A 24,287-nucleotide genomic window follows, 5' to 3' on the forward strand; every position below is an offset into this window, starting at 1 on the left:
AAAAATACATGGGGTAATTGTACAATTTTGAGATTTGAATGTCATTCATGACTTTCCAGATGCAAAGGTCATTGATAATGATTGATAAAAATGAGGAATATGTTTCAAAATTACTTTGTTATTGTGAAATCATTATCTGCATTTGGTTCTGTTTGATACAGAAGACTGTTAAGACTATAGGACAATAACAATCGAAAAGATTTCAACTACTGTTCAAAGGGCATGCCAATACAAACACGCAAGCACCATGATGTCCTATGAGTCACATAAAACAACTAGGAAATATATCTTTATATTCATTCACTCAGGATAATATGAAGATACCAAAACTTCTTTTTAATGCTACAAAATAATGTAACCCTTGTTTAGTAAGTCCTAATAACATATTTGATAAAATGTGCTGTGTTTTCACTTTGACTTTTGTTTGTTTTGTTACGTTTACTAAGCAGTGTTCCGCTTTTCATTTAATTTTTAGGGCTTCCAAAGAAGTTCAGGCCGTACAGATGAAAAAATCCTCTTTCTGGAAGGTGTATGTGTTATATCCTTACAGTAAATGAATATCTAAAGCAGATATTAAAACATTTTAATCATGTTTTTGTTTTATAAGACAGGAAAAAAATAGGTTGGGTTTTTAAAAACAGCTGGTGTAACCTGAAACTGGTACATACCTTAATTTGCCTTTATGTCAGCTTACTGTGATCTTTCAACCAGCAGCATTAAAGTGACTCTAAACTCAGGAGTTAAATCTTAAAAATGCATTCAAGTACCCAAACTATTAACCAAAATGTATCTTATTTGTATATCACTTGGCTGTAGAGCCTCAAATCATCTCTAAGGGCTTGTTCACACCAAGCGCAGAGCAGATCCAGAGCAGAGCAGGTGCAGACCGGATCAAAACTGCATCCAATGTATTCATATGGTATTTTGAGCTCCAGTTCACATCGCAGCGTGCAGATCCAGAGCAGGTGCAAAAACTGCGGCAAGCCCTATTTTACCTGCTCTGGATCTGCTCTGGAACGCATCAAAAACGCATACAAACGCAAAAACGTGTCAAAAACGCGTGCAAGTGCCTGAAAGCCCATGTTAAACGTAAAAAATAAATAAAAAAACAATTTTTTAACCAGAAATCGGCCCGGAACGCATCAAAAACGCGGCAAAAACGCATCAGAAACAACCTCGGCACAACCCACTGCACTGCGACCGGATCTGCTCTGCATTTGGTGTGAACAAGGCCTAAGGCTGGGTTCACACCTGGGCCTACGGAATATGCGCTTTTCGTGCCGCGTGTTTTTACCGCGTTTCCCGAGGGCTATCCGGCTGTATCCTAATGGATACTCACGGCAAATACGCCCCAAAGAAGCTCCTGCACTTCTTTGGGCGTAGGCCGTTTTCAGCCCGTTGTAAAACGCCCAGGTGGGAACCATGCCCATAGGCAATTATTGTTTTTCACATGTTGAGCGTTTTACAGCGCGTAGGAACGCGCTGTAAAACGCCCAGGTGTGAACCAGGCCTAAATTGGTGCTAACACTGTCCTTCCTTCTGGGGTGACTACTTTTGTTCCTCCTGGCCCCTTTGTGTGTTGTAAAGTAGCCATAGTAGATATATTTTTGTTAATCGAGAAGGTACTTGAATGAATTTTTAAGATTTAACTCTTTAGGATTAAAAGTTGTAGAACAGGGGTAGGCGAATTTGGCACCCCAGCTGTTGTGAAACTACGAGAAGTCCCATGAGGCATTGCAACACTCTGACAGCCACAGATATGTTTTGCAGAGGCATGATGGGCTTTTTAGTTTCACCACAGCTGGAGTCTCAAGATTGCCTTTCCCTGATGTAGAACCTGCAGTGTCAGCCAGTCAAACTGTATTGCATTGCCCATTTCTGCCAGTCTAACACAGGGAACTTTCTTATAGTAGGAGAGTAGGGTACAGAGATTATTAGGGTGGAAAGTTTTTCCTCCAGTCTTGTTAAAAACAAAAACACATACAATTGCTACAACAGTCATTGTGCTTATTGTAATACAGCAAATTATGGTCTGCAGACTAAAAGGAAATGGAAGGTATTTTATCCCCTTTAGTAATGGCTGCTTCCGTATTTCTTACCTGATTGGTTACTTTTTAGATTACTATACTGAATAGGATTCCCAGAAGTGTGCAACCCTTCTTAATATTATTTGAATCTTCTTTTTTTTTAATGCATAGATTTGACAGATTATTTAGCTCCACTAGCCCACCGGGGAAAGCAGTAACGCCGCCACCAACTCCACCCTCCTCTCTGCACAGAGTGCGCTCTGCATCCGCTGTGCACTCTGCTGGTCAGATAAGCAGTCCTGTACGGAACCAGTCTGTCAATTTTCGCATACACAACACCTCACATACAGAGTGAGTAACTTGCTGTAGTTCAATGTTATATTGTGTATTACCGTATTTGCCGGCGTCTAAGACGACCCCCTACTTTTTGTGTTAAAATATAGGTTTTGGACTATACTTGTCGTATAAGACGAGTATAGCCCAAAATAATACAGTATACCCGGTGTGTAAGACGACCCCCGATTTTCGGGCAGTGTTTTTGGGTCCAAAAACCGGTCTTATACGCCAGCATATATGGTAGTTGTATTAACTAATTAATTGTGTTAATGTCAACATAAAGTTTTTGTTTAAAAATTTCCTCATCTGAAATTGATTTTTCTTTTGAAGGTGTAGTGGGGGTGAGGTATGACTGCATGCAATCTATCCTACACCGATCAGCTATAACATTATGACCACGAACAGTGAATAACATTGATGATCTAGTTACAATGACACATGAAAGTGGGTGGGATATATTAGGCAGCAAGTGACCATTTTGTCCCTGAAGTTGATGTGTAGGAAGCAGAAAAAATGGGCAAGCATAAGGATTTTTGCAGCTTTGACAAGGGCCAAATTGTGATGGCTAGATGACTGGGTCAGAGCAACTCCAAAACTGCAGCTCTTGTGGGATGTTCCCAGTCTGAAGTGGTCCAAGGAAGGAAAACTGGTGAACCGACAGCAGGGTCATGGAGGCCAAGGCTCATTGATGCACGTGTGAAACAGATGCGCCCTGTAGTCCGATCCAGTAGAAGATCTTCTGTAGCTGAAATTGCTGAAAAAGTGTCTAAACACACAGTGAATCTCAGTTTGTTGCGTATGGGGCTGCATAGCACAGAGCGGTCAGGGTGCCTATGCTGACCCGTGCCCACCGCCATGAACATCAGAACTGGGCCACAGAACAATCGAAGAAAATGGCTGGGTCTGATTAATCACATTTTCTTTTAGTTTAAAGCATAAAAATTGAATTGAACTATTAGGGATAGGCACCACACCCCCAATTAGAATTGTATACAAGAAGGATAAAGAAAAGCGGGGCTTTAAAAGTGTCCAAACCATACAAAACACACATTTTCTTTTACATGATGTGGATGGCCGTGTGTGTGTGTGTGTGTGTGTGTGTGTGTGTGTGTTTACGTGTTTACCTGGGGGAGAAATGGCACCAGGATGCACTATGGGTAGAAGGCAAGCCAGCTGTGGCAGTGTGATGCTTTTGGCAATGTTCTGCTGGGAAACCTTGGGTCCTGCCATTTATGTGGATATTACTTTGGCACGTACCACCTACCTAAACATTGTTGCTGACAAAGTACACCCCTTCATGGGAACGGTATTCCTTGATGGCAGTGGTCTCTTTCAGCAGGATGATGCGCCCTACCACACTGCAAAAATGGTTCAGGAATGATTTGAGGAACACAACAACTAATTTGTCCTGTTGATTTGGCCTCTAGATTCTCCAGATCTCAGTCCAATCGAGCATCTGTGGGATGTGCTGGAAAAACAAGTCCAATGCATGGGGGCCACACCTCGCAACCCACAGGACTTAAATGACCTGCTACTGACAGCTTGGTGTCAGATACCACAGCATACCTTCAGAGGCTTAGTTGAGTCCATGCCTTGATGGGTCATGGCTGTTTAGGAGGCAAAAGGAGACATACTCAATGTTAGGCTGGTGGTTATAAAGTTATAGCTAATCAATGTATACAGTCCTGTGTCACCTGCCCTCTAGTGGCTTCCCCACAGCAATATATGGAGCTCAGAGGAAGAACCAAGCACATTCTGCCACTGTCATACTGGTGTTCATAAAGGGAGATCACATTAAGAATAGAATGTTAGAGCTACGTGATATGATTACATTGTGTAAATGAGACTGAACTTAATATCCCTGTCAGACCAGTCTAACCAGACCAGTTAGAAGTCTGTGGTGAATCTGCCACAGCTAGGTATTAAAAGTTGAAGGACAGTGGGACAAGTCATTGATGTGGAACATTAACCCCTTGCTGTCCGCCCATCGTAAAATTACGGCGGGGTCACGTAAATGTACTTCCTCCCCCCCCACGCGTGAGCAGAAACCCGCCGGGAAGGATAACGGCCGTTACCGGCTGTCTCATACAAGCTTTTAAGCCCCCAATGTGATAGCAATCAAGTTAAGGGTAAAAAGTAAGTTTAAAGAAAAAAAGTTTTTTTTGGAAAAAAATGAAAGTCTCATATTAAAACACCCAAAAAGTCCCCCGCCCCCTGCGCTGTCAAAGTACCGCAGTGCTGAATACTGGAAAATGGCCTGGGCAGGAAGGGGGTTTACCACCCCAGTCAGCAAGTGGTTCAAGAAAACCTGTTATTTCATAATTGTACAAATTAACATTATTTCCAAAATCTAGACACCTTGTGTTACCTTAAAGTACCTTTTGGTAATCCTCATATTGTTTTCTGTGCTCAGGTAGTTTATCAATCCTGGGCACAATATATTCAGAGGCCCCAACTCACGGCCTTTGTCATTAATAGTCTGCAGCAAATACCACAATGACCTATAAAACCCTCTCACATTGGACCTTTAAATGGTCGGAGGAACGGGCCTTCACTCTGAGCAGGAGCAAAATCCAAAACATCTATAAATTCTGTGCTCAGGATCAAGGGTCTCCCTGAGGTCACAGGAGATACCTCTGTATTGTTACTGCCTTATTGTCTATGATTAAAACTGATGGATTCGGGCTACAAACATGTTTTTTTTCCTCATTAGTGATGATGATGCTGTACCACTGCGAAGCAAGAAGCATGAACATTACCGCCAGATTCGCTCGCACATCTGGAAGGAGTATGGCAGAGCGCAAATTCATGGCTGGAGTGTTCCACCAATTATAGCAAACAAGGTACGTAGACTCTTTAAGTAGCGCCACAGTTTGAGCAGCGTGTTACAATATAAGGAAGGCATTACAGTTACAAGACAAAATGGTAAGGAGGGCCCTGCCGATGAGAGCTTTCAGTCTAAATTTGGAGGGCAAGTGATACATGAGGAGGTAGCTGTGGTGGGATGAATTGATTAAGAAGTGATAGTTCAGTGGTTAGTTTGAGGTGGGATAGGCTTCCCTGAAGAGATGAGTCTTTAGGGATTGCCTAAAGGCAGACAGAGTAGGAGATAGATGGACAGGCTGGGGTAAGGAGTTCCAAAAGATGGGAGATACTCAGGAGAAGTCTTCAGGGGTTAGTATGGGAGGAGTTGACGATGGAGCTAGAGAACAGGAGGTCTTGGGAGGAGCGGAGGGGATGGTTAAGGTGATACTTTGAAATGAGGTTGGAGATATAGCCAGAGGCAAAGTTGTGGATGGCTTTGTAAGTGGTTGTTAATATTTAGAATTTTATCCTGTGGATGATTGAAGCCAGTGGAGGGGCAGCATTCATGATAGACTGAAGGGGGCATAGCCATTGTACAGGTAGGCCAATAAGGAGGGAGTTGCAAAAGTCGAGGCGAGCGATATGGATGTGGATGAGTACCTTTGTGGTTTCATTAGGCAGGGGGGTATTTTGGAGATGTTGTGAAGGTGGCAGGATTTAGATAGCTATTGGATGTGGGGCAGAAAGGTGAGGTTGGAGTCGAGCACCACACCTAGCACCTTGCCATAGGGGGAGGGATGCATAGTTGTGTTGGGGGAAGGTGCACGGGGTGGAGGAAATATCATGACCTCATTTCTTGAAAGATTTAGTTTTGTGTTGTGACATCCAGGCTGATATGTCAGTTAGTAGATTAGTGACATGCAAGGACAATGAGGGGGAGAGTTGTGGAGTGGAGAGATATATTTGAGTGTCATCAGCATAGAGATGGTATTGGAAGCCATGTGAGGTGATCAACTGGCCAAGGGAGGAGGTGTTGATCGAGAAGAGAAGGGGGCCAAGGACAGAGCCTCAGGGGAACCCCTGCAGTAAGAGGAAGAGGAGGGGAGGAGTTAGATTTGTAAGTGACACTAAAAGAGCGCTTAGATAGGTAGGAGGAGAACCATGAGAGAGCAGACTCTTGGAGGCCAAGCGAGTTAAGTTTTTGAGGAGCAACGGGTGGTCAACAGTGTCAAAAGCAGCAGAAAGGTCTAATAGCAAGAGTAAGGAGTAGTGGACATTGTTTTTAGCAGTTAGTACGGTAAGTAATTTAGTGAGTTTTTGGAGGGCAGCTTCCGTGCAATGTTGGGGGGGAAAGTCGTATTGTAAGGGGTAAAGGATTTTATTATCGGTGAGGTGGTGGCTCAGACGGCTGTAGATAAGGCGTTCGAGGAGTTTAAAGGTGAATAGGAGTAAGGAGATTGGTCTGAGATTATTGAGGTTGGTGGGGTCCAGTGAGGGTTTTTTGGGTATTCGGGTGACCAGTGCATGTTTTTGGGTATTGTGGTGACAGGGTCAAAAGAGGAAAGCTCAAAAACAAGAAAAATTGCAGGATATACAAGGGTGCATGACTTTGTGTAGAGCTGTCAAAGATCATGCTATCTTAGGTCTATCACTGGTTAATCAGCAAGCAAGGTAGCATTATCTGACAAAAGAACAGTCGGATCACTGGATCACTGCTTATATGTACTCTATACTATTTATTAAACAAAGCCCTAGGTGTGACATTAGGATAATTTACTATGGTTATTTTCCATCTGTGCAGTATATTCAAGCAGTTAGGAACAGAATTATTATTGACAATGATAACAGCAGGAGAGTAGAAAATATACAAACATATGAATGCCAATCAAAATAGATCTTAGTTGAACTCTCCCAAAAGGGTTTAAGTCAATTTGTTTGCAATGATATAATATAGAACCTATAATGACACATACAAATCTCACTGCTGCGATGATCAAAGGCAAGACAAGTTATTAAATGAAGATGAAATGATAATGATCAGTAGACTTCTCATATTACTGAAGCATGAACAAAGAAAGGAAAGTGACAGTCTGATCCACATAAAGACACCCTTTTGAAGTCCTCTTTGAAGTTTCTTCTCATCTGCTATTAGGAAGCAGAGTGTACAACTTCAGTAAAAAAAAGACCATACAGTCAAAGTAACCATAGATGCCCATACACTATCAACCATTAATTAGAACAGCATATAAAGTAGAATAAAAAAAAATTGCTGTGTGTGTATATATATAATGAGCACTGAATTTAGATAAGAGGGGCCCGGGTGCGCTCAAGGCAAGTAGATACAAGCCGTCCAGTGAAAGAGGCACTCGCAGGTCTTGTACGGAAGCAACATAAATACACTTCTAACAGGGTTATTCGGCAGCCGAAGTGAACTGAGCTGATGATGCTCTTGGCTCTGTACAGCTGATTGCAGCCGTACATTGCTAAAATCAGCCGTACATGCTCAGTTCGGCTGAGCGAAGTGCACAAGCCGTTCAACTCAGCCGATCCAACCCCTGGATTCCGGCAGTTCACTCGCTGCCGTTTGCCCCTATTCCCATAGGTGCCGAACGGCAGTGAATGAACAGCCGAATGCTACCGAGTGGCATTCGTCTCGGCTATTCTACTCAGTACCTCCGAGGTAGTGAGCAGAGTGGCCCCTTCCTGCCATACCAGGCCACATGCCCTCTACACTGGGAGGGTGCTTTTTCTGGGTCCCCCCTTCAAAAGCACCTTTTCCCCGTGCCGATGAGGACAAGGACCTCATCCCCACAAGCCCTGGGGCGTTGCTTGTGGGGGTCTGTAGGAAGGGGGGCTTATTTGCATTGGGGTACCCCCTTGTGAATGAGTTAAGGGTTTATGTCTCAATGTCATACACGGAGTGCTTTGCTATTTGTTAAATGCTTTATTACTTTTGCAACAAATGCTAAATTTCTCTGCTTTCACTGGTCAGATTGTGGGCGACTTTCTGCAGCGGTTTTTATTATTGATTTGTTTTTCTTAGGGGGATGCTGAAGCAAATAATGAGATCAATGGCGTTCCAGTTTTAGTACAGCTGAGACTTTTGGATCAAAAGGACCCAAGTACAAAAGTAAGCTGCCTTTAAAGAAATCTAGGTCTGCTGAATGGAAACTGTGCATGCTTGGAACCAAGGTCATAGAAAACCTACTGTTGAAAGGGAATGGGGGTTGAAGGTTCATTTGACCCAGAGACCAGAAGAACAAGGGATCCAGCATCTTTTTTTTTCTAGTCATGTCTCCAAGGGAAACAGAAATCAGTAGAGCTGACCCAGCACTGATTAATTTTGTCTTTATACTATAGGCAGTATTAGGGAGCTGATCCAATGTGTCTATTGAGTGGAAAAAGGTGTGTTAGAGGGTCTGATTTATTCGTTTCTGAATTATTTAATCCATCAAAGTATGGCCAAGTTACAGTTGACCTTAAAGCAAGAAGGTAACCGACTGTTCTTTTATTATACACACTGCATTATATAATCAAAACACTATAGAATGCTCTAACAATCTTACTCCTCCCTGCAATAAAGGGAACACTGAATCATTTCAGAACCATGGTCACAAGGTGCATGCCAATGCAGTCTTTAGCTGAAGACATTCTCCCTATATCTTTTGCATTGGCAGAGACCATGTAACCAGTGTCATGTTACTGGGTGCCAAATTATTGCAGGAGGGGTTTTAGGCTATTTTAACATACCTTCTTCATATTAAAGTATCATTTTCCACAGCAGGTCTGCTCTAAGTCCCTCAAAAATCATTTGAACAGACTACCAAAAATGCTAATTTTCTTGGTTAAGTAAAATGACGGTAATCACAATACATTTTTTTTTTATTTTTTGCTAATATCACATTGTAGTTAGTTTTGAAAATATATTGTAAGTCCCATTGTAGATGAAAGATATTTTTTTATGCCAGATGGGACATCTAGGTATGTATCAGTTTCTCCCCTACACCCAGTACTTTTATAAAGCCGCACTATAGACCCGGAAAGATGAACTCTTCACTACCTGTAACGAAATACACAATAGTCTGATAGACATAGCCATAGTCTGTGGCCCCCATGGGAAAACTGCTTGAAATGAGGCCGAGACTTCCTTTATGTATGAAGCTTTTACATGGTTTTTGGTTTATATTTAAATGAACAGTAGATTCCATTAAACTTTTGGAAAAGTGTTAAATATTATATCCTGAAAATGTGTGCAGATACACTCCCTGACCTAACTACAGTTCAAATGCTTTACATTACCAGTATCTTTGTGTGTGTGTATATATATATATGTATATAGATACGCTATATTGCCAAAAGTTTTGGGACACCCCTCCAAATCATTGGATTCAGGTGTTCCCATCACCTCCATGGCCACAGGTGTATACAATGAGGCACGTCGGCATGCAGACGCTTCTACAGACATTTGTGAGAGAATGCGTCGCTCTCAACATGCTCCTCAATATATGTCTGTGTGATGATGCTGAGGGTTGTGGCTGTTACTAAGCTCTGATAGCACAAGGCGCTGCAGTGCAAGGGCTGGAAGAGCATTTTTACTGCAATAAAGAGGTGCTTTAGAGTACAGTAAAAAAAAATATTAACCCTTGCACAGCGCGTCCTGGTTACTATTTAAACCGGCGGGGGCTGTAACTTGTCCGGCATCGGCGTGACGAGGGGACAAGTTATTTTTAAAGCCCTGTAAATAGGGCTGTATAGTAAAAAAAAGTATGTGGGGGGATGCTCAATGGGGACAGTATGGAGTCCATAAAAAAAAGTATGAGGGGGGGATGCTCAATGGGAACAATATGGACACAAGCATCACACACAGTCACAGATACTACTATCAGTATATCACTCCCCTTCTTCTCCATCACCAGGACCCCTCTTGTAGTTACCTACAACCCTACTTGACTTATGACTTAGCGGAACTCTATGATCTTAATTATAGACCTCTGTTACAGTCTTCTATCGCACAAATGAAGAGGTGGACACCCTATAAACACTCCTGGGTAGGTAGAATAGCTCTTTATAAAATGGATATACTTCCTCGTTTTTTATATCTTTTTCAAACCTTACCTATAGAATTACCGGCCTCCTTCTTTCATCAAAATCGCTCAGCACTGATTCAATATATATGGGCAGGGCGCTCTCCTAGAATAGCATATGATATTTTAATAAGAAGGAAGGAGGGGGGAGGGTTGTCCCTTCCAGACCTGAGAACATACTATAATTCCACACTATTGGCACATATACTGGATCGAAAGTTTAACGATATGAATAAGCTCTGGGTCACTCTGGAGAGGGAGATCTCCCCTATCCTTCCTTTTTCAATACCATGGATAGAACCCGAGTTAAGACCACAGAGGCAGGACCTCCCCTTCTGCGTGCCTCCTCTCTTGAAGATATGGGACAACATGATAAGAAAAAATCAGATCTCCACTATTGGGGGACCTATGACTCCTATCATGGGGAACCCAATATTTAAACCAGGGGAATTAAAGGGACAGTTTTTACAATGGACTTGCTGCTTACCCTCACCTATAATAGATGCTCTTGCATTAGTAAATCTGAAGCCAATGACTTCTCTGATACCCGAACAAAGGTGTGGATGCAGTCAATGGTTATAGTATTTTCAGCTAAGAGCCTTATATGAAAGTTTGCAAGAGAAAGCTTCAATACATAAACCATTGACTTGGTTTGAGAATATGTGTTGTCAGAAAGAAAGACCAACTCACATGATTTCTATATTATATCAGAATTTAATGAAAGAACGATTCCCTACAAGACCCTACTTTATGACAACATGGGAGAATGATTTACAAATCCCCCTAACAAAGGAGGAAATACAAAAATCTTTTATTATGACTCATAAGATATCTATTGCCGCCTCATACCAAGAGAAGGGGTACAAAATCCTATCTCGATGGTATAGGTGTCCGACCGAACTTCATAGAATTTTTCCGATAAAATCATCAGTGTGCTGAAGATGTGGGAAGGAGGAAGGAACCTATCTTCACGTATGGTGGAAATGTGAACTTATAATGCCTTTTTGGGAACATGTTTTTGAAACCTATAGCCAGGTAACGGGCACTAGAGTGGATCCATCACCTAAAATAGCTCTCCTTTCAATTTTTCCAGGCTCGGTAAAAAAAGCAAAAAACCATTTATTTACATTTTTTATGGCAGCAGCAAGAATATTGATTCCACGATACTGGAACACACAGAGAGTTCCAAATATTAAGGAATGGGCCATGAAAATAAATAAGATTCCGAGATATGAAGAGCTAACGGCACACATTAATGAACGACACTCTCAGTGGGAGATCATGTGGAAACCCTGGAGTAGATATAAGGACAAGAACGTAGATGGAGTACTGTGACAAAGGGAGAAACTTAAAGATTTAAAAGATGACACCTTAAGTAATATGGAAGTATAGCGGAAAATATTAGAATGTGGGTTTTTATAAATGCAGAGGAGAGTGGTACTAGGGGAGGGGGATAGGGGAGTTAGTAAGGGGAGGGGGGTAAATATAGATACAAATAGGAATAAAATTAAGATGTGTAGTCATATTGGGTGAGAAATAAAAACTATACGAGATACAATGAGATACCCAAGATGCATGAGCTTATATAAAGATATGTATGTATGTATAAGGGGAAAATATGCATATGTACAGGGATATGTGTAAACGGCTGTTTATTATTTATATGTTGACATTTATGTTCAAATTAATAAAATCTTATTATTTAAAAAAAAACATTTGACTTTAATCATTGCTGATTAATCTACTTACCTACTTCATAGGTAAATTGGTTGTGTTAGATCACATTTAATATTTGAATGTTAAGAGTTTTAACATTTTGTGTTCATTTTTATTACAGCTCTGGTGTGCCGTAGGAGCACCTGCAATCAACCCAGCAAGCAAAGAAAACAAAAATGTAATGTCTGATATCAATAGCCATCTGAATAAATTGTTTCACATACAAGTTATACAATATTCCAATACAAACTGAAGCAAGTTTATTATACACTTATCTGTTATTTAAAGTGACACTAAACTAAGTATTTCAATCTTAAAAATGCATTCCAGTCCCTTAAGTATTAACAAAAATTTATCTTATTTGTGTATCACTCGGCTGTAGATCCTCCAATCATCTCTGAATTGGTGCTGACACTGTCCTTCCTTCTGGAGGGGGACTACTTTTGTTCCCCATGGTCCCTGTGTGTGTTGTAAAGTAGTCACCGCTCCAAGCTCACTCCTGTGATGGACTACTATCTCTATACAAATCAGTAAACTAAACATGAGATTGTAGTCATCACAGGAGTGAGCTTGGAGCGGTGACTACTTTACAACACACACAGGGACCATGGGGAACAAAAGTGGTCACCTTCCAGAAGGAAGGACAGTGTCAGCACCAATTCAGAGATGATTTGAGGCTCTACAGCCGAGTGATACACATATAAGATACATTTTTGCTAATAGGTAAGGGACTGGAATGCATTTTTAAGATTGAAATACTTAGTTTAGTGTCACTTTAAATAACAGATAAGTGTATAAGAAACTTGCTTCCTGAGTTTCATGCTCCATTTTATACTTCTTATTTATTATTACAGTAAAAGTGCTACTTAAAGCGTATCTCAACCCCAAACCATAAACTGTGTTTTATATTGCAGCTTAAAGTCCTTAACTGTGATGGCTGCATTCATTTTTTTTTTTTTTTTCTGGCTTATTTTTATCTGGTGCTCTGGGCAGTAATACACTTCCTGTTTTGGGATGGCTCACTCACTGTACTGTGTCTATGGAGGAGCAGCTTCTTTCCTGATTTGGACTACAAGCACCTCCCCCTCCATAATATAGTCTTTACATACTACTGTTTTCTCCCATATCACCTCTTCTCTGAAGGTAGAATGTTTCTGTGATAGTTTTCTGGATACATAATATTTTAAATAATCTTGTTGTTATCTGCAGGCTGCATACCCCAGCTTAGTGTGGATATGCTCGGGTACACATTCTGTTAGTGAAATCATGGTGATCGATGCTAACTCCTCAAACCATGTCATGGATCAGTTTGTGATTCCCAACACCCACGTCCTTTGTGTAACCAGCGTGCCAGGTATTCAGATGTGTTTCTCTCTTTTCTTTTTTTTTGTAAACTAAGTAGATTTAGTTTTTTATGCATATTCTTTTAAAACTTAAAGAACAACTCTGGACACGTTATTAACCCTTACAGTGAGGCAACCCCACGCTGCAAGGGTTAACTGCTCATTTTCTTCTTCAAAAAAGAAAAGTTATACTCACCTGAACCTCGGAGCTGGCTGGCTCTTAGACCGGTTCCTTTCGCCTCACCCCTCCTCCTCCACTGCAGCTGTCTAAGGTCCCTGAGTTATCACGTTCTGTACACAGTGTATAGGACGCAAGGACACTGAGGGACATACCAGCAGTCGAGTGGAGAAGGAGAGAGGCAGGAGGGAGCACTGTCACAGCCGGCTCGGAGGAACAGGTGAGTTACCTAGACAAAACAAGCAGTTAACCCTTGCAATGCGGGGGTAGCCCCACTGCAAGGATAAATACAATTTGTGCCCGGAGTTCTGCTTTAAGGCTTAACTTCAGCCACAAAAACATTAATTCACATATATTTCTGGATAGTCACAGAGCAAATACATTTACTTTCTGTGCACTAACTGTTTTTGCAAACCCAAGTATTACCATATAAAAGTTGCAATTACATCATCACTGTGCTATACATAGCCTGTGCAGAGAGCAGAGCTGTGGGAGGGGCTCAGCAGGCTTCACCCACTACAGGCTGCCGGCAGAAAACCACAGGTGGGGGCGGATACAAGACCTGTCACCCTGCACCACGAGAGAGAGCAGCAGTGACCGGTCCTGCAGGAAGCCTTTGCACAGAGGCAATGTTTCACACTGGATTATTGCACAGATCTGGAAAAGATACACGGAATACATGTAAACTAGGCATGCACCGATACAAGTTTTTCAGTATTGATTACGAGTACCAATATTTTTTTTTTTTTTTTTTCGGTACGCGCCGATACCGGAAGTCCCATTAAGGAAGCCAGCCGGTGTGTAATGACTCGCCGCTGGGCTTCCTGATTAACCGGGAAGCGTGTAAAGACTAGCCACCCGGCTTACTGATTAGAAGGGAAGCCATCTCCATGCTCCCTCGTCACCAGGTGATGAGAAAGCATGGAACCGGCTTTCTGGCCAATCAGGAAGCCAGGTGCCGTGTAATGACTGGTCAAGAAGCTGGCTTGGTGACGAGGGAGCATGAAGCCGGCTTTTTGGCCAATCAGAAAGCCAGGGGCCGTGTAATGACTCGCTGCGTGGCTTCCTGATACCGGAAGCTCATGTATCAGGCCAGGCATCGGAACATTTGGCCGAGTACGAGTACTCACCCAAATACTTGCACCGATATCAATACTAGTATCGGTATTGGTGCATCCTCAATGTAAACATACACAAGACTTTTGTATCCTGACAATATTTTCATATTCCAGAGCTTAGATTTAATCAAATGTCAATGAAAGGCAACAATGTAAACTGTTAAATTGATTGCCAAACTTTATTCACACCAATGTCTCCCTCTTACAGCAGGATTAACTCTTTGCTTTCCAGCTGTTGTAAGACTTCAGTTTTAGGGTACACTCACACCGGTGATTTTTGATAGCGATAACTGCTTACGACAATAGAGTGTAGAAATGGCCCCTCTGCACCCAGCCTTAGGCTTGATCTTGATAATTGTCATGTTAAGATCCACTGCTAATTCATACTTCCTGCATTAGTGATTGTGACCAATTCTTTCACTTTCCATGCAGCCTACAGGTTAGAATGTTTAAAGGAGAAGGAAGCTTGTGAAGAGGAGGGGGGTCATGACAGCGGCATAGGTGCCACCATGTGGCTAGGGACACAGGAAGGGAGGTAAGTCACTTGTAACATACACAAAATGTGTGTTTATTAAAATAATTTCACATCTGTGTTCAGAAAACTTTTTAACCCTTTTAATGACGGAACGTAAAACAAACCTTAGAACCCCTATCCAGTTTTGCAGCTCTGGCATGTGTTAGTAAAACTGTATCTATCTCTGCAACAATTTGGTGTATCCTGGCAAAGTATGCCTTATTTTTTTTCAGGACAAATCATTGTTTAATTTCCTTTATTTGGTGGCTAATGTTAATGGATATCTCCTGGTTTTGTTTTTTTAATTAAAAGTGACACTAAACTCAGGCGTTAAATCTTAGAAATACATTCAAGTACCTTAACTATTAACAAATATGTATCTTATTTGCGTATCACTCGGCTGTAGATCCTCAAATCATCTCTGAATTGGTGCTGACACTGTCCTTCCTTCTGGGGGGGGCTACTTTTGTTCCACATGGTTTCAAGCTCACTCCTGTGATGGACTACAATCTCAGGTTTAGTTTACTAATCACTGGAGCAAGCTTGGAGTGGTGACTACTTTACAGTACACACAGGGCCCATGGGGAACAAAAGTAGCCACTCTCCAGAAGGAAGGACAGTGTCAGCACCAATTCAGAGATGATTTGAGGATCTACAGCCGAGTGATACACAAATAAGATTTTGTTAATAGTTAAGGTACCTGAATGCATTTTTAAGATTTAACTCCGGAGTTTAGTGTCACTTTATTATCAAAGGAAAACTGGCCTAAAAAAGTCAAAAATATTTTTTGTTACATCATTAAATCTGTATAATTTTTTTAATAATTCCCATGACCCACCACCACCCACCCAAAATTCTACTCCTGATGTTCAGTGATCCCACATATTGTTGTTTGTACCCATAGTACAGCCCAGAAACAGTAGTGCACATTTCGCTTTTGGTGTTTTTTTTTTATTTTTAATCCTACCTAAATACACTGACTGTTGTGTCTAGGTGCAATCATCTGCAGGTAATCGCAGCCTATGTGATTACATGCAAACAGCCTGCGAACAGCTACGGCCAGTGACTGCATTGTACAGCGCCTCCAGCCAATTCTCCTTCAGTCATGCAATCACAGGTGTAAATGGGGCCTAATCTGTCTTAAGTAGGTTATATACGCTTTGAATTTCGTCTGGTTCTTAATAAACCGGCCAAAATTTACGGTGTGGGTGCCACTGTCGGCACCCTTCCGCCCGGCATCTCTCAATCAGTTGTTAGAAGGAGAAGAACAGAAAATTAGTGGCCAAACGGAGCCAAGAGAACAAACAGCTGGCCACTGTCGGAATACAAAGGGGGATTCGGCCATCAACGCTAAGGCCTTGTTCACACCAAATGCAGAGCAGATCGGTCAGGTTTCTGCACACGCAGTGCAGTGGGTTGTGCCGCGTTTTTGATACGTTACGGGCCGTTTTTTTTTTTCAAGTTTTGCTTTCAGGCACTTGCATGCATTTTGCATGTGTTTTTGATGCGTTCCAGAGCAGATCCAGAGCAGGTAAAATAGTTTTTTCACCTGCTCTGGATCTGCACGCTGCCATGTGAACTGGAGCTCAAAATACCATAGGAATACATTGGACGCAGTTTTGATCTGGTCTGCACCTGCTCTGCTCTGGATCTGCTCTGCGCTTGGTGTGAACAAGCCCTAAGGAGTCTGTTCTATTTTTTTTCCTTCAGCCCATGGGTTGAACAAAAAAATTAGGACTGTGTATACCCATCTTTACAATTCAATGATGTTTGTTTCTTGTAAAAAAGGCAGCCAGATATCCTTCCTGTATTCTATGTGATCTTCATAAATATATTTGAATTGTGTTCCTTTTACTATGTATGTAGCAGCATAGTGTGGTTGTATGAAGGAAAAGTATGGTGTAATTTCAATGAGCAAATATTTTGAGTTAATATTGCTGTATTTACTTTCCAGTGATGTGACTCTCGCATTTCTCATGGCCCCTCTTCCATATTTTTGCTAGTGTATTGAATTTAGGGATTGTTAGATTAGCCATTTGAGGAAGCTTTCAGCTGCTCAAAGGAATCACTTAACTTTCCCACTTAGTAAGATATCAGCCACAGAGAGCAAACATAATCACACAGTGTGCATATAAACATATCCACATTTTGATAAGATTACCACGCATTGATAAGAATGTTTACATCTAGCTGGTTTCCAAGTAGATCTAAAGAAGACACCCTTAAAAAGACTGTACATTTCCTTTTAAGCTTGGATTCTGCTGGTTAGAAGCATGCTTCTTTAAAGCCAGACTCTAGACAGATATAGAAATACAGCAAACAGTTCAGTTAATAATGATATATTCATTAAAATCGAATGACATGCATTTTCAAATGCAGTCAAGCCTCCAAATCGATGTTGGTATCGGTCCCTTCAAACCCCCTGTACAGCAGAACTTAGATTGGGAGAGTGAGGGGTCACATTAGGAGTGCGTGGAGCAGGTGTGCCGCATGCTCATATCATGACAAGAGGAGAGAGTAGAGAGAACTCATCAGTATTTTATGGTTTTTATTTCTGACCACTCGCAGGCTAGGGGAGGTGACCATGCTATACTGCTTTACTGCAGTAGAGAAAAGTGAGGTCACTGACCATACTTTGCTGTTTGACAGGTCTATTTAGATCTCAGGACTTGTTGGCCAATTTCTTTGGCAGGTAAAGCCACTCCCATTTTGTTCACTGATCAGCCATAACATTATGACCACAGACAGGTGAACTGAATAACATTGTTACAATGGCACCTGGAAGTGGGTGGGATATATTAGGCAGCAAGTGAACATTTTGTCCCTAAAGCGTAGGGATTTGAGCGACTTTGACAAGGGCCAAAATGTAATCACTAGATGACTGGGTCAAAGCAACTCCAAAACTGCAGCTCTTGTGGGATGTTCATGGTCTGTAGTGGTCAGGACCTACCAAAAGTGGTCCAAGAAAGGAAATGGGTGAAACGGCAACAGAGTTATGGGCGGTCAAGGCTCATTGATACATTTGGGGAGCCAAAGCTGGCCAGTGTAGTCCAAACCAGTAGAAGAGCTACTGTTCAGTCAAATTGCTGAAAAGGTGAATGCTGGTTCCTATAGAAAGGTGTATGAACACATAGTGCATCGCAGTTTGTGTATATGGGGCTGCGTAGCAGGGTGCCTATGCTGACCTGTGTCCATCGCCAAAAGCGACTACAATGGTCACATGAGCATCAGAACTGGACCACGGAGCAAAGGAAGAAAGTGGCCTGGTCTGATGAATCACTTTTTTTCTTTTACATCATGTTGATGGCCGTGTGTGTGTGTCTCGCTTAACCTGGGGAAGAGATGGCACCAGTATGCTTTGGGCATTTTTCTGCTGGGAAACCTTGGGTCCTGCCATTCATGTGGATATTACTGTGACACGTACCACCTACCTAAACATGGTCGCTGACCAAATACACCCTTTCATGAAAACGGTATTACCTGATGGCAGTAGCCTCTTTCAGCAGGGTAATGCGCTCTGCCACACTGCAAAAAATGGTTCAAGAATGCTTTGAGGAACACAACAATGAGTTTGAGATGTTGAATTGGCCTCCAAATTCTCCAGATCCCAATCCAATCGAGCTTCTGTGGGATGTGCTGGAAAAACTAGTCCCACCCTGCAATTTATAGGACTTAAAGGATCTGCTACTGATGGCTTGGTGCCAGATACCACAGCATACGTTCAGAGGTCTAGTGGAGTCCAAACCTCAACGCGTCAGGGCTATTTTGGTGGCAAAGGGGGGACCTGCTCAATATTAGGTGGGTGGTCATAATGTTATGGCTGATCAGTGTATTTAGTCTTTGTTTATAGTTGTTTGCCTGGAGTTCAGCATGAACTTTATGGATAATTTTTTTTTTTCCAAGGTGCGGATGATATGAAATGGCACGTGGATAACTTTAATATTCACGCTTTATTCTTGTTTTATTTAAAGTAATATTTTCTTGTTTTGTTTTCTTTAGTTTATTTATTCATTCTGCTGTATCTGCTTGGAGGAACTGCCTACAGAAAGTTCAGCTTAAAGATGCCATACACAGTATTGTGTAAGTTATCATTCACCATGCTATTTATACATACTATGTAGGTGTTATGAAGAGATAAAGGTGTGTTCTACATTACCTGTAGAGTTATCTTGTTGCTCAGCACTGTCTCTTTTGTCTTTATTCTTGACAGTTTACTGCTTACTGTTCCCAGAATCTTTCTCCGCTTTAGAACGACTCATGTTGAGAAAATGCTGCAGATATCAATACTAAGTCAATTTGAATTCATATTAAATCTCAATTTCTCCTAAGTTTGCTTAACAATAATTACTTTTCAAAGTAGGAGGTCTGTCAGTTTTGTATTGTTTTAAATGACCATGGTACACATTTTTAAATCAGAATTTGCTTGGTGGGTTTCTGTTACAAGTAAAACCATTCTAGTTCAGAGAATGCAAGGTGCCCTATTCACAGTATTGCTTGAGAAAGATGTGCAGATTGTGTCTTAATTTACACACCAGCTAATGTTCCTGTTGGTGCCTGTAGCTTAATCAATAACTGATATGCAGTAATCTAAAACTCTTTAATTACTCATTTTAATGTTAATATCTACTTCTATCATTATAGTTTTACTATTATTTCTCCTTAGAAGGGTGCAGACTCTGTGATATACAGAGCTCAATATAGTATTATATTATTCGGTCCTATGCAAAAATCACAGAGGATGTGACAATTGCAACAACTTGTACTAGTCTGTCTGGTTTCAGTTTACGGAGGCCAGATCAGGGAAAGGTGAATTCCATTTGATTACTGAGAATTTCTGCACTTGTACATTGTTGTCTCCCTGTCTCTATTTTTCTCTCCCTCATTCTCTTTTTTTTTTCTTCCTCTCTCATTTGTCTACATCATAGACCTACCAGTGACCGCGTAGTTGCAACTTTGGGTGATGGCACACTTGCAATATTTAGTAGAAATGCTGGTAAGTTGAAAAGTGTGATTTACTATTATTATTCTATGAGTACAGTTTCAGCTTTACAATCTGCAGAAATCACAAAAAACACATGCAATCACACAATGGTCTAGAGATATAGGAGCCTGAGGAAAGCATCCTCCCTGTTATGTTTCCAGCATAGCATGGGACAGTGCAAGGGAGAGTCAGGTTGTTTTGGGTTTTAAGGATACTTTTTCTCTCATGCAACATTGTGTGAGACGAGGCTTTGTGTGCGAAAATTTACAGTATTAAGCCAGTCATAAGTATGATATGTGTTAGGCAACCCGACTCAACCTGGGTTCTGGCCATCTATGTGTATGGTCTAACAACTATGATTTGGTCACCTGGCAACCTTGACAGATTTCTTGATCGAGGACAACAGAACACCCACACTCTAACCAGTTGCAGACAACAGTAAGCTCATTCATCTGAGCAGTATATGAATGGAAAAAGATTGGGCTACAAGTTTTCTGTCCATGTGTATCTGAATCCCTAACCAGCATACTGAGACTCTACCTTGCTTACCATACAAGACCACCATAAAGACATTGAAGGAGAAGATATGAAGGAAAGTGCCTATTTTGTAGACTTACTTATACAATTATAAATACTGTGTATACCTTGAATGCTGCAGAGGTTATCTGTAACTATTTCAGCTGTAATAAATAAAAGCATTTTATTAGCTAGGAATTGGGATTTGGACAATCCGAAAGTTGTAGACTTGGGTAGACCCCAGCTGTCCATTCGTTGTTCTGTGTCTGTACGGGGAGAGGTGTGGTGCGGCTACAGGAATCGGATATATGTAGTAGATCCGCGCACCGCCAAAATTAAGGTAAGATATTTTTTTTTGTAATGCAATAGTACAGTAAACGCATTAAACGCTGAAATATAGTATCTATTATTTTTTTAAAGACATCATTTTTATTAAATGATTTTCATTGCTTTTGGTTCCTCTAGCAATGGTTTGAGGCAACGCCTCGCTCTGAAAGTCAAGTTCGACATATTGCAGCTGCAGGGGATGGCGTGTGGGTGTCTGTCCGACTGGATTCCATTTTGCGTCTGTTCCACGCCCAAACAGGTCAACCCTTACAGGAGCTTGAACTGGAGCCATTTATACAAAGGATGCTGGGTGAGGACATCTGCTCATACATCATATTTATTCTTGTAGTTGAATGTAGATCTGCCCTCCCTTGGTATTACTAAGTTTTGCCAGTACTCCTCTTTTATAGTTAGTTGTGATCCATTTTTGTTTGTTAAATACAAATAGAAAGAATATGAAAACATTAAAATTAGTGCAGCCACCATGTGTGCATTATCCTCTGCTCAGTTAACCCTAACCTTTCTAATGCATGGACTGTGATTCTAGGACCTAAATCCGTCAAATATAAGTGTTCGTTTCAGAACTTGACTTCTCATTCAAAATACTGTAATAATAAACAATATGTAAGATATAAAGTGAGTTAATTGTGCAATAAAACCTTTAGTGAACTGGAACAATTATATTTGTAGAACATAAACATAAGTTATTCATTGGAAATTAAAACACTGCATGCATTATGCCTTTTTTAACCTAAATTGTTTGCAAATACCAAACCCAAAAAGAAAATTGCAGCAGGTTTCAGAACACTATTCAAAGTGACCCTGTCCTACACTGACAGGTAGTAAACATGACATATAAACATCTTCCTTAGATCTCTGGAGGCCCCAGACTTGGGGTGCATAGTAGCAAAGTGGTCAGAGATCTGGTGCATCCCTCCCACATTGTTCTGTGAAATGCACTTTACCTTTCTGACTAATAGAGGTACTTCTTACAAGAGTATACATGGCAAATCTCTGATTTTGCACATTTAATTTGATGTTTGCATATTACTTATTTAGTAATGTGGGCTTAGGGCTCATACACATGGGTGCACATACAGGTGTATAGTCCAACCGCATAAAATTCACCTGGATTTATGGCTTTCTGGAGCCTTATCTGCTGCATTTTTCTGTCCATAGAAGGGTATGCACAGGAAACAATGTACCTTGAAATACGGTATGCGCATAAAAGGCATATTTATAAAGCAGTGAATGTGACTTACACCAAACATTCACTATTGGTGAATCCATCACTGACATTTAAAATGCATGCCCCTGCAGTAAATGCTTGGCAAGTGTCACATTCACTGCTTTATAAATATGCCCCTTTATGTTAGGTTTCTAACTTGTTAGGTTAGTCTTCTGCAGATATGACCATTTGCTATATACTTCAAGCTACGTAGCGTTATAACACTACACTGTTATCTGCCATGCCATTCTTTTAAAGTTGGCTTTATAAAGTATAAAAGTATATCGTCACCACTGAATAACTGCTGATGATCAATATCCAAAAGTTCATACCGCACTCTTTTTTTCCCCTTCACATAACACCCCATAGTACTGTCTGTGCTTACTTTAGTGGGACAAACACATCAAAGGTTGTGGTTGGTGGACACTGTCAGTGGAACTGAAAAAGTGCCTTTATATTTTTACAGTCTTTCTCTATCTCCTATGTTTTAATACTTAACCATTGGATCCTTCTATAAAACTGAGCATTGTGCACCTTGTATGTTTTACAGGTCCCGGCAGCTTTGGCATGTCTATGGCACAAGTCTCTGCACTGTCAGTGTTTTCTGGTCGGCTTTGGGTCGGGACTGCATTTGGAGTAGTGGTCAGCATTCCATTCTGTAAAGGTAACAAGTAATTGCTAGCCTTGGGTAGATTTGTAATTGGGATTGAGTAATAAAAAGCATCTGCATTTCATCTGGTTAAATAATATCTAGGCAAATATATGCCCTATAAAAACAAAGGTAGGTAACAGGTGCAAGGTGTCAGTACATACGTATTGTTGCAGAACGTTTCACCCCAGAGCTGTCTACAGCCTCCCGACACTGATATGTAAATAGCAATTTCCTCTAAGTTGCTATTACCAGATGAATATGGCTATCCTTGTTCCACTATCTACCTTGACCTGCTAATAGGTAGGTCAGCCACTGTACTTGCTTATTTGAGTGGACAAGCCTGGAGCGAGTAAAATCCAGGAAGCTCAGGGCAGTTCTGTGCTTGCAACTTATGCTGCCATCTACTTTCTTTGTTACTTTGTCTTGGTCACAGGTTTACTTTAAAATAGTTAACAGGATCTTTTAAATCCAGTAATGTGCACACCAGTAGGGGTGAAAACATGTCGTAGAAACATTAAAAATACACAAATTTTTTAAATAATTAAAAAAAATGTAATGCCTTTAAAGGTGCATGTGTTTATGGAGCAGTACGATTTTCAGGGACAGTTTCAGCTAAGGATGCAACAACATTTCGGCCGCCAAAAAATGGCACTTTTGGCTATTTGCCGAAAGTGCTGTGACAGCCAAAAATTCAGTGTATCCCAGCTTCTCTCCTCCCCACTGGGCGCCGGTCTGTGTGCCTTCCGATGGAGCACTGTTGCCCAGCGGAGAGAAGAGAACTTTTCAGGATGGAGAGCGGCGCTGCACGGTGACAGCCGTCATTGTTGCAGGAGGGCAAACTCACCCCCGGCTCGGCCTCCTGTGTCAGGATAGAGAGCGGTCCGAGGTGGTGACAGCTGCGATCTGTCACAGGAGGCGGAGTTCTTAATAGGGGCTGCAAAAACAGATTGAGGACTCTGTGTCCTCAATCTCTTTTTATATTTTAAAAGGGAAATATCAGGGATCTGTTTAGACCCCTGATATTTCGATAGAGCCCCCGACAGCAAAGTAAAAGAAAAATAAATAAAATAATTAACAAAAAGTTTACTTTTTTTTTTTTAAAGATTGGAATAAAAAAAGTAATTTTCGGTTTCGGCCTGACAAATTTTTTATTTTTGGTTTCGGTCTCAAAATTCAATTTCAATGCATCCCTAGTTTCAGCAACAGTGTAAACTCGCAACGCATATTTGGCTGTGGAGTTGCTTTTTTTCTTTTGCAATTAGCTTGTCTTGCATACAGCAGCAGCATCCCAATCTGATTAATTTCAGTATGAAAATAAAGTATTTCCTTTTCGTCCATTGAGGAACATAGGACGTTATTAACTGCTGTGTTTTACTGCCACAAATAAGAGGATTGGACACTCCCACAACCAGCATGCCTCAGTTTTTTCCTAGTGCCCTAGAAGGATAGATATCTTTTCTTC

At 41.2% G+C, this 24,287-nt stretch overlaps 1 protein-coding gene across 1 annotated transcript in view; it reads left to right on the forward strand.

Annotated features, from left to right (window-relative positions):
* The window catches only part of LOC108785340 (C-Jun-amino-terminal kinase-interacting protein 4-like), an 82,358-nt gene that overhangs the window by 52,175 nt on the left and 5,896 nt on the right, over nucleotides 1-24,287 (forward strand). The window contains exons 16-27 of the mRNA XM_018554390.1: nucleotides 476-529; nucleotides 2,199-2,378; nucleotides 5,077-5,206; nucleotides 8,212-8,298; nucleotides 12,090-12,146; nucleotides 13,178-13,322; nucleotides 15,040-15,142; nucleotides 19,121-19,201; nucleotides 20,047-20,114; nucleotides 20,810-20,958; nucleotides 21,084-21,255; nucleotides 22,724-22,837. Coding sequence (XP_018409892.1) covers nucleotides 476-529; nucleotides 2,199-2,378; nucleotides 5,077-5,206; nucleotides 8,212-8,298; nucleotides 12,090-12,146; nucleotides 13,178-13,322; nucleotides 15,040-15,142; nucleotides 19,121-19,201; nucleotides 20,047-20,114; nucleotides 20,810-20,958; nucleotides 21,084-21,255; nucleotides 22,724-22,837 — 1,340 coding nt within the window. The remainder of the gene's footprint in view (nucleotides 1-475; nucleotides 530-2,198; nucleotides 2,379-5,076; nucleotides 5,207-8,211; nucleotides 8,299-12,089; nucleotides 12,147-13,177; nucleotides 13,323-15,039; nucleotides 15,143-19,120; nucleotides 19,202-20,046; nucleotides 20,115-20,809; nucleotides 20,959-21,083; nucleotides 21,256-22,723; nucleotides 22,838-24,287) is intronic.

The sequence above is a fragment of the Nanorana parkeri genome, unplaced genomic scaffold, assembly GCF_000935625.1.
Source record: "Nanorana parkeri isolate BGI_ZX_2015 unplaced genomic scaffold, ASM93562v1 scaffold156, whole genome shotgun sequence".
Lineage (NCBI taxonomy): Eukaryota > Metazoa > Chordata > Amphibia > Anura > Dicroglossidae > Nanorana > Nanorana parkeri.